The following is a 14429-nucleotide window of genomic DNA, read 5'->3' on the forward strand; positions in this document are numbered from 1 at the left end:
TGTTAAGACGGCTTATCGACTTCTTGAGAAGAATTCTAAGAAGAAAGTAAGCCTACAGACATCGGTCTTGTTTAACAAAATCTGCCTACATATATATTTATACATAAGTTGAACAATGCGAAGTTGACAAAATAAATAAATTATACTTTTGGAGATAAATCTCTTTCAAAAACTATAGTAATAATTTATTTTCTTGGTGACGTTTCGAGCAAACGCTCTTTTTCAAGCCAGAAACAAACTTGTTAGTTAATGATCATTACAGAAATGTTTTGAAATGAAAACACACACAGATATATATATATATATAATATTTAATCACACATACTGTTTTGTTTTTATAAATAAAACCATTACTTGAACGAGACCCTTATGTTACTGTTCCATAGCCGATTGTGTTTTTATGGTGTATGTATTGGTTTAATACATTTTAATATACTGTAGTATGATTATAGTTTTGATTCTATATAGTAAATTCACATGCCACTCGTTTTTAAATTTAATTTTTTTTAATTAATTTGTTATACAATTTTAATTTCTATAATAAATATTTTGTAAAACACACTTTTACATTTATTTGCCCTGAAAAGGGCCCTAATTTTCTAAATATTTTATGATATAAAATAATTTATATTTCATGTTTAGCTTTAAGTTAATCTACATAATTGTTTCACTAAAGTTTAGTTTTAAAGGATCTATGCAAATAGTTATATTCAATCATTACTATTGTAGAAATTAAAACTGATATTCTTACCTTTCTAATGATATTTTCACAGTTATTTGGGCATAAACTGACAAATATCTACTAAAACTAAAAGCATTTCTGCTTTGATCCGATATTAACATTGAAACTATACTATAGAAAGATCACACATTCAAACTGCAAAGAGTGTTGAGTTTTTAAACCCTACAGACTATTTAGTTTGATGCATCATAGGTGATGGCATGTTGTTGAAGCTGACATGCTTTTTACATGTCAAAACGGTGACAAGCTAAAATTCACAGTTGATTGTATATCAACCTTTTACTAAGAGAGAGGGCTGAAAGAATGTCAAAACGGTGACAAGCTAAAATTCACAGTTGATTGTTTATCAACCTTTTACTAAGAGAGAGGGCTGATAGAATGTCAAAACGGTGACAAGCTAAAATTCACAGTTGATTGTTTATCAACCTTTTACTAAGAGAGAGAGGGCTGATAGAATTCAAATTTTAATATGGCAGAAAAGAAATATTTTATGAGAACAACAACAACAAATTTAAAATAAATAATATGTTTACCTTATACATAATATTGATACTGTTAATATAAATTGTTCAAACTCTGCATAAAACTCAAAATATATTACAATTTAACTTTATTAGTAGTACACCTTATAATAATTCAAACATTGATTAGTTTGAATACTTATTGACAAATCGGAAATTCTGTTTCTGTATCTTTTTAAAATTTTGAAAAACTTCACTTTATTTACACTCATGAATTATAATATTAAAATTTATTAATTCACCAAAACATCAAATACAATTTTCCCCACACAAATGAATATAGTTTATAACTAAAAAAGTGTATACAATTCTTGTATTTTGCAGAATTCAATGGCAAATACATACTATTAGTTTTGCAAGAATTGACAATGTGTCCCACTATGTAAGATTAAACAAACAACAATAAAAACGTTCTTGAAAAAATCTCTCAATTTTGTTGTTTACTATGTTTCTCACAATGAATGATATGGTCTACAAGAAAAGATAAATTTATTCTTTCACATTTTATAAATCCGCCACATTTGTTGTATCGTGTTTATCATTATAAAATATGCCTTATAGTCAAGATACAATTACGTTAAATATATTTTAACTTAACTGGTTTGTATGTCACTGAATATAATAGTCAGTAAACATTGTTTATTGAATATTTCGCTTTATATAGTGATCCAAGATACTAAGTGTGTAGTCATGACATTCTGTTTCTGAATATTTGTCGGGACATGTTCAAGATGTGCATTTCATTCAGCATAAAATTCTTGTGTACTTTCTACTCAATTAAACTCACTTACTAACCTTTGTTCATAAATCATATGGCTGTAAATAACCACAACTTGTTCTAATGTCACGAAATATTTGAACAGAATGAAAAGTAGAACTAATACATTTCAGACATAACGACACAGAATATTGATTGTAACTGTAAAAATTAGGTTTTTCTCATACAAATAGAGAATTATATAGATATTACAATACTTACAGAAATTAGAGATATTCACTGTAGTAACGGCAACATTATTAATATGATGCCTTATCTTTCACTTTAAAAAAAATCATAATCTCTAGTTGCTTTAGTGTCGAACGAAAATGTAGTGTTGGGGTTTTTGACGATTTCTTTGGAGGCAGAGTTAACACCATCAGGCTTTTGTATGATGGAGAAAACAGATAATGTTTGTTTGTTTTTTAATTTCGCGCAAAGCTACACGAGGGCTATCTGCGCTAGCCGTTCTTAATTTATCAGTGTAAGACTAGAGGGAAGGCAGCTAGTCATCACCACCCACCGCCAACTCTTGGGCTACTCTTTTACCAACGAATAGTGGGATTGACCGTCACATTATAACGCCCCCACGGCTGAAAGGGCGAGCATGTTTGGTGTAACGACGATTCGAACCCGCGACCCGCAGATTGCGAGTCGAGCGCCCTGGTCATGCCGGGCAACATATAATGTGTTATATGCTGTGATGTTACATCACTATCATTGAAATAATAAGTACTGTGAATATTATAGTGGACATTTAAACTATGGTGATATACTTGTAAGTTCGTGATTCCATGACAAAAAGTATGGTCTATTTGAGATAAAGGAGTTCATTATTCAAGTATCTTTCTAGACAAGTGAAAACCTTTCAGTTGTCAAGTGCACGCCTATATAAGTCAAATTTCAAACTTAAAGTAAAAATTATAATTTATTGAAAAAACAGAGTATATTTATGAGATAAAATTTGATATAGATCAAAGATATTGTTAGTACAAAAACCAATACCTAGTCTGGTCTGGCGCCATTTTGAAAGGTCAGGTTTGGAACACTGATAAATACTTCTCACTTTATGCAGCATTCTGTACAAATTATAGCTAGTATTACAACAATAGGCAAAAGTAATTATTCAAAACAAATATATTAATGAAAGTGAAATAGAGTAAATATATTAAATAATCTGATATTCTACGACAAAGGCATTTTTTCAAAAATGTCTGAACAAAATTTAAAGGAATTTCATGACATGAAAATTTATAGAAAACTAAAATTCTTATGAATTTTTTAAAGTTGAAACTATGTAGTATTCAATACGTGTGTGTCCTAATTTTCGTGCAATGTGGTTAAGTTTTTGTTTATTTTTACTGCGAGAGGAAAAAAAAATCAAGGAATGTCAGATTCACAAAAGTTTAAGGAAACCATTCCACGTGTATGGATTGATAAAAAGCCTTGCAACATGTTGATTGACACTGATTATACAAATAACATTGTTCAAAATGATCTAGTGATGAAAACTTCAGAACTGCCTCAAAAAATATGAACTGAGACAAATAGAAATGATCATAAAGTTCCAGCAAGAGGAAAGACGAGAGTCACACTCGCAGAGAGAAGCTCCTCTACACATTATGATGTGTGGATAGTTAACATAGAGCAGACTGCATATTGAAAATAGAATTAATGGATAATTAAGAATCTAATATTAAACGTGCTTCAGTTTGACAGTCTATGCCCAAGAACTTCCCGTGCACCACATGAGAATAACACCAAAAGTTGATTTTCCAGTGATATAAAGGAAGGCAGTTGTCATTCCAACAAGAAATGATACATTTAAACAAGAGCTTATTAGGAATAACTTAGACAACCAAATGCTCCAGTTTGGTTTAAGAATCCCTTAACTGGAAATTCTTCATCTGATGAATATCATTACTAGGACCACAAACACGACAATGCATAGAGTCTGGATGGAACATTGCATAACCTTGAGGTTATACAACTCGTACTTTCATATCAAATAACACTATAAGTAGCAGCCTTGGAAGTAAGACATAATATGTACATAAATGGAGTTTACAACCTTTCTTAAAGGAGCTGTATGTCTTAAGCTGTGAACGTCTCAAATGATTAAATGCCACAGATTACATTACTTGGTCATAGAATACCAGTGAGTCTCATGACTTATGGAAAATAAAATTTCATATGATTTATATTGGAGATCTGGTCAAATATAAGTTTGGCAGACAACTTCAAGTTCCAAAAGAGCCTGGGGGTTTGAAAGAAATATAAGCCACGAAGTAATAAAAGTGAGTACCAGTTCTTGGCATCGCATAATGTACTTGTAATTTTTAATATAGATTCCGATTGGCTACATTAACTGTTGGGTTGGCCTCAAATTCCTTGTAAAACTTAATAAGAAGACTCACTTCTCTCAGCTGTTTCCGTCATAGCATAGGAATATTTTATAGATAAAAGAAGTACAGCTTCTATGTGCCTCATGACAAGAATGCCACCTCAATGAACGGGACAATATTTGTTAGCATTCTGCTGCAAAACTATGTAATTTAAGCATTATACATTAAAACAAGAAACTGACTATAAAACATAAAATACTTGTTCAAATATTTGATGAGCAGCTACAAGTAGAAAAAATCCTGTGCTTTACTCAAAAGAGTCAATTATATGGTTTATAGAATCCAGAAGGACCTGCAATGCAAACCAAAGATCATTCATCATGACCAGATTGACAATAGAATGACCAACTGATTACCTTCAAAGAAGACTTCAGAGGTAAAACAACCTACTGAATAAACTGCGTTTCCTGTCAAAATAACTTCCATTGTATTATCAAGGATGCAACACCAGGAGATTCCATGTCCTGAAGAAAATTCGCCCAATGAGAAAATGACAAGTGATGATAAAAGGGCAAGAGATAAGTATATTTTTACATCAGAAGCCACGGGAAAAAAATCAAGAGGAAAGTTAGTGAATGGATATTTTAGGGTCAATAGATGTGGAAGATTTTATTAAACAAAATTATGGCTTTACATATTTCAGTAATGATTTAATCATTACACCATTTAGATTTACAAATATTGATGTTAACTGTCAAGAGTTACTTTGTTGGTTAATGATGTAGATTTAATGCAATATTGATCATGGGGAATGATAAACTACGTAAATAGCAGTGTTATAGCCCCTGTTTTTATTTAGACGCTTACTGAACATTTGTTTTACTGTTTAACTGGAAAGAAATTTAGCTAACGTGATGGACTTGGCCTCAATGTCTGGAACTTTGTTCGAAGTTTAGAAAACATTTTAAGCCATGTATAAATTGTTTGTTTGTTTGTTTTTAATTATGCACAAAGCTACACAAGGGCTATCTGTGCTCTGCCCACCACGGGTATCGAAACCCGGTTTCTAGCATTGTAAGTCCGCAGACATACCGCTGTGCCACTGGGGGGGGGGCGCCATGTATAAAAGCGAAAAGTCTAGACAGTTAGCGAGATTATTAGCAAGACAAAAAAACCAATGTACGATTTAATCAGTTTGTTTGTTACAGTTAGTGCAATGCTGTGAATACAGAGTTCGTATTTTGATAAATTATTGTATATGCAGGGGAAACTTAACAATTAAATGGAATTTCTGTTAGACGAAGGTTATTTGTAAAGTTAGGGTTAACGTTGACCATTGGTTGTCGTCAAGTGGACTGGACTTTCATTATTTTTTTTACCAAATTATCCAAAAGAACCTAATGAACAATAAAAACCACAACAAAAATATTATACATTAACCTCAAATAACAGTTCTAAGTTGCTCATCATTATCATAGATTGGCTTTGATCTATCTTGAGTTAATTTGTATAAGTATCAATCTACATAATAAGACTGGGCATATAGTCCATATCGTTCAGCAGAAGTGAGTACTTATGTAGTAATTAGTAAAATTTAACGTTACTTGTGAATATAATAATAACAGCAGACAAATAGAGAATAATATACAAAAATTCCCAGAAACTAAAGATAGATAAATTTAGAGTTGAACAATACTAAGATATACATATTTTTACTAATTGATCCCCCATTTTTCCTCTCCTGTGGTTAACCAGCATCATATTGAATGCTGAGAAATAGAACCATATATTCATAGTCGAAAGAAGTATCACGTGGTACTCGATTGTAACCTTAGTAAATATTATTAAGTAGACTGAGACGAACACGTGAAATAAGGTCATCTAGTTAAATGGTATATTATATTTGTGTGGAAAATTTATCATTCTGATGTCTACGTCTGTAATCGCAGTCTGGGACATATATTTATCCACTGAATAAATAAGCCAACTATAACTACTTAACTATATTAACTGATATGACGAAATTAAATGATAACTATTCAATATTATAATGAAAATATATCATTATCCATTAAAATCAATATGATGTAATCAACTTGTTATACTATCACAAGTACTATTACACCCTCTAGCGGACTCGAAAGAACTACTATTCCTCTAGTGATGTCAGTTTTAAAGGTAGCTCCTTTGAACGTAGATTGGGGACATTTACTATTAAGACACTTTAATATTATACAAATTCATATGTGAAGCTAAAAAGCAATAAAATATTAAATACAATTAACGTAATAAATGATACGTCTTTGTGAAGGTTGTTTTAGGTACTTGTATTCATAAAATGTACTGTTTAAGCACTCTAAAACTATTCTGATTAATTCATAGCACCAAAAGTATGTATTTGTGGTAGACTGTATAAAGATTACCTTCAGGATCTGAATCAGTTGAAGAGGTACTATAAGGTTCTGAACGTGTTACCACTTCCTGGAGAATGATAGCAAAACTGTAGACGTCACCTTTCTGAGATCCATGCATGTCTGGATAACGTTCTCGCAATTGTTCTGGTGAGGCCCAAAAGTAGGAGCCTACAAGAAGTAGTATCAAGAAAAATTAGCTATGATTTTAAATATAAAAGTGAAGTTAAAACACATGCGCTGATGGAGTTTTTCAAAAAGAAAAACATTTACTTGATTGTAGCGCTACATTTTTTAAATACCAGTACTAAAACCAGTCTGAGGAGTCATCCTAGAAATGACAAGATATCAATCGAAGTATTGTAAAACAACAACAACAAAAACAATCCTCTTACAATTTGCAACAAATTGATTCTCTGTGTAGCAAAACTCATGCTATTAGCTGTTGTGAAACAACGAAAAATTTAGAGAAAATGTATTTTAAACAGCCGTAATGTAGGAAGAAATTTAAGTGATTTAATTTATTTTTCTTTGTATATGGTTATTCTTGACTTTAAGGTGAATAGTTAGAGCAAAAGTAAATCAATTTTATTATATTCGCATTTTAATATTTGTATCTATGAATTCGTAGAATGGATAACCTCTTTAGATCTTGAGTGTTTTAGTGTCTCTGTACTTTTTTGTTGTTGTTGGTACAATTTTAACTTGTGCACGATTTCCTAATTCGGAAGTCTCGATGTATGTGATATTTTATTTAGTTTTGGTAAGATAGTAAATGTTTAACTAGCCTGTCACTTTGCTTTCTGCACAAGTTAGCGTGTATGGGGTTTTAAGGACACTATAACATTAAAAGAGTTTATGTGGGTAAGGAAGTAATTAAGCATAAACTCAAGAGTTTTGAAGGAGGAGTTAGAATGTGAAAGACCAATACTGGTTGTCCAAATGTCAATGATACGTTTCCGAGATATTGTCAGTAGGAGGACCCATCTTACTTTATGAATGTAATGTAAAATTATCTAATGATAGACAAGTCGGTTAAGATCAACTACTGTTTGGATTAGAGCAGCTTTTAAAATTTTTAGTCTTGGATTAGTGGATTTGTGTTTATAAATTGAAAGATAAGTTGGTAAAATCTGTTTGAATCTCTTTGGGTGTCAAGAATTAGAAAATGTTTTTTCCACTATTATTATTTTTTAAAGTTTCTATCAGATGGTTATAATAAAATGAGTTCGGTGGGTTCTGAGAAACTAATATCGTTAAGTTGGATCTAATTCCAGTTACTTAATACTATTTTGTTATGTATAGCAACATTACATTCCTTGTTAATTAATTTATTATAATCAAATTTAAGGTTCTAAAGATCAGTGCGTTTTTTGTTGTTTTTTTTTTTTTTGGCTTAAAGGAGACTGAATATATAAGATTTAATAGCGGGGTAATGTTTTTTAAACATGTTCCATTGCTTGTTAGGGGTGTTTGAAGGAGTGCAGGTTGGCTATCTGTGGGGTAACGGCTGTTTTGAGAATATTATGATTGATATTGTTTGAGTAACTTGATGTTCAGTAATTAGAACAGTTGGGAACTGATCGTTTGCCAATGTTCGGTGGGTAAGAGATTTATTCTAGTAAGTTAGCTTTTTTAAGTTTAGGAAGAAGTGGTGTAATAATGAGTTGCAGTATAATGACCAGTTCTTCATAGTGATTGACAAAAACATGGTTTATTGGGGGGTTATAGCTTACGATGTAGCAGTGTGTGTAAGATAAGAAGTCTTGCTTTTTGTTATGCTAAAATTAATCGATTTTGTTGTTCTTTTTCAATGGAAGAGTTATACAGAAGATCGATGTTGGAAATTTCCTGATGATAGTTTCTTTCTGCATTTTGATTTTGACTAATTTAGTAATTTCCAGGAATTTTGAGAAAGTGCTAATGACAGTTTGGCGTCTTTTCCTACAGAAGTCAGCGTAATGTGCTCTCATCATGATAACGCTTGTAGTCTAAAAGATGTGAATATGCTTCTGCTCCTTAACTAATTTATTTTCTTCATACATCTTCTTTTCTGCATCTTCACATCATCCTCCATATCATAAATAATTGTAACACAAACTTGGATAGTTTCTTACAAAACCAAGCTTAACACTTCCACATTACTAGAACAAGCTACAATAAAATATATGTGCGACACTGAGCATGCTTTAACTTTCGCACTTTGAAACTCCAAGCACATTATGTTGAAAAAGAAAGGCATATTTTTGTTTGTTTTTTCAATTTTCAAGTATTTACAATACGTTTTGATTTGGCTGCAATGATGCCTAATCAGTAAACTATATATTCTTCTTTCACTTGTTCCACGATATACACTGTTTCAAAAAATAGTAATCTCTTTTAGAAACAGTTTACATCATTGTGTTCCCACCCACTTCATTAACGAATCATTACTTTTATAACAGTTACAGTTTACAAGACTGTGTTAACAATCACTTCATTTGATTATTTGTTATTTCAATCCTGTACGGCATCTTATGCACACATGGATTAAACGGTCAGGTTTGAGAACTCGAAAGTTCAGATATAATCGTTACTAAATATGAAATACTGACCAGAAAAGGCAGCAACTGAGAAACTTACTTTGCCACAAGAGCTTTTTTTTGCATTGTATCAAATAAGGAGTTGACTCTTATAAATCTCCCACAACCAAAAGTGCGGAATTTATTAAAAGGCTTCATGGGGCGAGCCTTGGACCTTCTGATCCTTAGCTATGCACGCTAAATACTAAGCCACGTCCGGCTTTTAGGTGAAACAATAAATTTAAAATGTGCGGTTGTTTAAGATTATGAAAAGACTAAGCAGGTCATTGTTTGATTAATTATGACATAACTTATTTCGTACAGACCTATGACGTGGTCACAGTACATGGTGAATCCTTGCCGTAATATCTGATGGTGCCATATTATAATTCACAACTACGGCAGTATACCATTATGTAAAAACAACCTTGTCTTATACAGTCAAACACAGCCATGTGTGAAACCGTAAGTGTTTAAAAACGACAAAAGAACATTACGACAAAGTAACAAGTAAAAGTTGAGAAGTGAAATGAATAGGTCTCTCTAATTTCGAAGGATAGGTATCGAATTGTAACTAGAACATCTACTGTTTCATCTAAAATTTCTGATTAATAAAAATTAAAATATTTATATTGTGTGAAGTAATTTAATCCAACATCGTGGTTAGCATGCCCAGAATATGAATTCTGAGGGTTCAAAGTTCGTGCCCCGTTGCCTCAAAAATGCATTCTGTGCTTTAGGACCATGGGTGCAGTACAAGAATAATAGTCAAATCTCAGCGTTTGATCGAATTAGAGTAGCCCAAAAATTGACGGTGGGTTCAATAGACCATAATCTTCAAATTAAGTAGACTGATAAGGAAAATATTTCTCTTAACCAAATATATAACTGATATCTGAATTTTTGAAAGAAAATACAAACATTTGTAAACAAAATTCTAACTGAATTCGTGTTGGTTGAATTTAGTAGTTGTCCTACTTTTCTCCGAATAGTACTTAATGGTTACAAAAAAGAAAGCGCTGTGCTGCACACCAAACTAGCTGGGACAAAAATCTGAATCTTAGTTTCATATTGGTGAACGAAAAGCTCAAAATAGTGATAATTTTGGTTATTTGCTCAAAATAAATAGACTTATGGAAAATTTAAAAGCTCGTTTCAAGAAAATTACTATTTTATATAATATTATATACATTACTGAATGTGATTTTAATGTTTACAATATATCAACAAAATTATGTGAATAAAGATCAATATTATGCAATACTAATCAGTACAATAAATACAGAGGGTTAAGTACGTTATATACAAATAAACAAGTCACATGACAACAGCAGTCGATATAAAGTTCACGGTGGAACTGCATGTATCAGAACTACTTTTAACATTGTTTGGTCGTTTCGTATGTTGTGTTATACGACCTAAAATTGATTGCTTTTAGGGTATATGACGCAAAATATTCATACACTCAGACATTTACAATTTAATTTAGAAGTAAATTGGGATATCCCTTGTACGTAATGGCATTAGAAAACAGAGAAATATGGATCAACGTGTGGTACAAGAACCATCCAGAAAGAGACCTGCAGTAAATTGCATACTAGCCATTGCGAGAAATGTGTGTCGTCCTGTAACATGTGAAAATACACAAATATAAAAGTCAGCGGCAAAATCCTTCCATCTGAATGTAAACTACAATGCTGGTCTATTGTGATGATGAACAGTTATCAAAAGAGTAAGAATGGGTGTAATGACATGGACTGCGACGACGTGTTGAGGCTTCAAAATCGTTTTAATACAACGTATTCAATCTCTGCATTGTGGTCATTCGAGCTTAAAGAAACACATTTTAATATAGTCTATTCAACTGCATAACTCTGTTTTTCTGGAATGTTTTACACTAGTTAATTTGTTTTTATAAATAATGCATAATACATTAAGTTTCATATAACTTTCTAGCATAGAATTGTGAAATAAAAACATTTTAATACACATCATCATTGTCAGAAACACGAAATATTATTTTATACGTATTTCCGTTTACAAGCCTAAGTGCAAAAATAATGTGCAATTAAAGTTTTATATTGTTTCTTTACAGTTTAACTTTTTGTCGATGAGTAGTATGTGGCTCCATGGTTACATGCGCGCTTCGTGAGTGAAAGATCGCATGTTCTTTTCCTGGTAGTTTCCAGTCTTTATGAACAATGTATGTACACTGGTTGACCTATGTACCATTTCAGATTGAGCTATGCGCATAAATGATGTGTCAGGTGGTCCCTGCAAGGCTATAAATGAATGCGGCAAGCACACTTGCAGTGAGTTTAACAGATATGGGGAAAGACAAATATATCACAAGATTGGAATGAGGCTTGGTAATGGGTTCACATCTAATAGATGCCATAGTAGTCAAGATATTTTTTTTGGTTTGTTTGTTTTGAATTTTTGCGCAAAGCTATACGAGGGCTATCTGCGCTAGCCGTCCCTAATTTAGCAGTGTAAGACTAGAGGGAAGGCAGCTAGTCATCACCACCCACCGCCAACTCTTGGGCTACTCTTTTACCAACTAATAGTGGGATTGACCGTCACATTATAATGCCCCCACGGCTGAAAGGGCGAGCATGTTTGGTGTGACGGGGATTCGAACCCGCATCCCTCAGATTGCGAGTCGAGCGCCTTAACCACCTGGCCATGCCGGGCTTTTTTTTTTTCTGTAAACTGCCTAAAAATATTGGCCATTCGAGTTTATCAGCAATGGCAAAAGGCGAAAATAATGTCTGATGTGAGGGAAATTGTGGCCACATACATGTAGTGGTAGAAAATGGCAAAAGGCGGTTAGACAGGATGGTAAAGTCCAACTATAACCAAACAATATACCAAGTGACAGAGACATTCAATGCAGGCCAATCCACACCTATTTCCAGCAATATTTTACAAAGAACTCTGCAATAAATGGACTATAACAGTAGGACTTAGTTACCAAAATGAAAAATGCCTTGAGTGGTGTAAGAAGGGCATTGAATTAATAAGAACTGTCGAAAGTGATACAGTCCAATAGACGATAGATTTGGAGAAAGTCACGTAAATTACTCAACTATTTTGTATTGTCCTAACAGTCCATGCCTTTGGTGGTAGAGTCATGGTTTAAGGCTTATTTTCCTGCCATAGCCTTGGTCCCTCGGTTCATTTAGAAGGCAGAATGAATGCCACAGCTTACTTTATCAAAATTTCTGGTCAAGTACATCCAGCGTTGCTTCATGTATATTTTTATGGGGGCAGCTACTTCCAAGATAACAGTGCTCACATCTACTGTACCCAAATGTGTATGAATAGTTTGAGGAACATTATGGACACTTTAATCATCTTCCATGGCCACCACAATCCACGAATCTTAATACAATTGAGCATTAATGGGGTTAACGTAAAATACAAATTTGCCACCACATTCCTCTGCCTACTTCGTTCTAGAAATTGCACACAATATTAATGACTGAATGGGGAAAAGTCCCTAAGGACACCTTGAAGCACCATATAGACTTTATGCCATGTCATGTCATGTGGACTCCATGCCACGTCACGTCCTGTGAATCTATACCATGTTATTTCATGTGGACTCCATACCATGCCATGTCTTGTGGATTTATGTCACCTCACACCTTGTGGATTCTATACTATTTTTTATCTTGTGGATATTATTCCTCGTCATGTCAGGTGGACTCATGTCACGTTACGTTTGTGGACTCTATACTACCTTACTTCTTGTGAAATCCATGTTACTTCATGTCTTATGGACTCGATGCCACGTCATCTCATGTAGATTCTATGCCACAGCATGTCTCGGGAACTCTATGTCACGACTTGTCATGACTGTTTTTGAGTAAATGGTGGCCAAACCCATTATTAGGTATAAGTCATAATAAAGGGAACAGCCAGTATATATATATGTATATGTGTGTTATAAATCTTCATTCCTTACAGGTTGGTAAGGTAGTGTTGATGACACAAAAATGTAGACATTATACAAAATACTAAAATAAAGACACTAAATCTTTTAGTTGAGTTTAGTAACTATCTTGGGGCAGTCACGGGAATTTGAATTCCACATTAAATATCAGAATAAAAATATTAAACACTTAAAGATGTTGATTTCAGGTATCAAACGTATCGAAAAACAGAAAATAAAGTGTTTAGTTTTGAAGATGTTTTTTTACAGTCTGACACAACTATATTTTCGAACAGTTGTAAATTTTACAGTAAAAACTATGTAGTATACTCTAAAACATTGTTCAAAAGTAACAGTAAATGAATTGTACACTTTGAAATTGTCGTGTATATAAGATAATACAATATATACGGTAAACCATTAGTAACTGGACAGCCAATATTTTACTGTAAATTTTAAGGTACTGTTTTAGTGTAGTATTTTTTCCCATTTTGTTTTAATATAAAAGCAATACGCGCTTATTGTTAGGTTATTTTTGTCTTTTTTTAGCAGCACATATCTCACATTGCTCAATTAAATCTATATATGTTCGCGTGCTTATGAGTATGTAATAAGAATATGTAATTTATAGAGTATGTAATAAGAGTATGCAATAAGAATGTGTAATTTATAGAGTATGTAATAAGAGTATGCAATGAGAATATGTAATTTATAGAGTATGTAATAAGAGTATGCAATAAGAATATGTAATTTATAGAGTATGTAATAAGAGTATGTAATTCATAGAGTATACAATGTTTACTGCACAACTCTACTTTTAGTTTTCGGTCAATGGGTGTTATGAACTTGGATGTGAAAGTGAACAGTTTAAACCAAAGAACTTGCTTTAACGAAATTATAGTCCTTCAGTAAAGCTCTCAATTTTGAAGCTGGTTTCGAAACACTGCATTACTACAAAATATTATCTGCACTTTATCGGAGAATCTAAGAGCAGAAACTTGTTGCAATCTGAATAAAGGATGAGTGTTAGAAGAGCCACCACTTATTTCTCATAAAGTTCTAAAATGTTAGATTTGTGCAAATCTTATCTAAAATTATGGAAAGTTATAAATAAGATACAAAATAATGGCTGGAGACGGCTTGAATGGGTAATGA

At 32.5% G+C, this 14429-nt stretch overlaps 1 protein-coding gene across 1 annotated transcript in view; it reads right to left on the reverse strand.

The window, feature by feature from the left end:
- Positions 1 to 14429, reverse strand: part of LOC106465121 (atrial natriuretic peptide receptor 1-like) — a 145663-nt gene that overhangs the window by 38206 nt on the left and 93028 nt on the right. The window contains exon 8 of the mRNA XM_022392956.1: positions 6789 to 6947. Coding sequence (XP_022248664.1) covers positions 6789 to 6947 — 159 coding nt within the window. The remainder of the gene's footprint in view (positions 1 to 6788; positions 6948 to 14429) is intronic.

Source organism: Limulus polyphemus, unplaced genomic scaffold (assembly GCF_000517525.1).
Source record: "Limulus polyphemus unplaced genomic scaffold, Limulus_polyphemus-2.1.2 Scaffold1843, whole genome shotgun sequence".
NCBI lineage: Eukaryota > Metazoa > Arthropoda > Merostomata > Xiphosura > Limulidae > Limulus > Limulus polyphemus.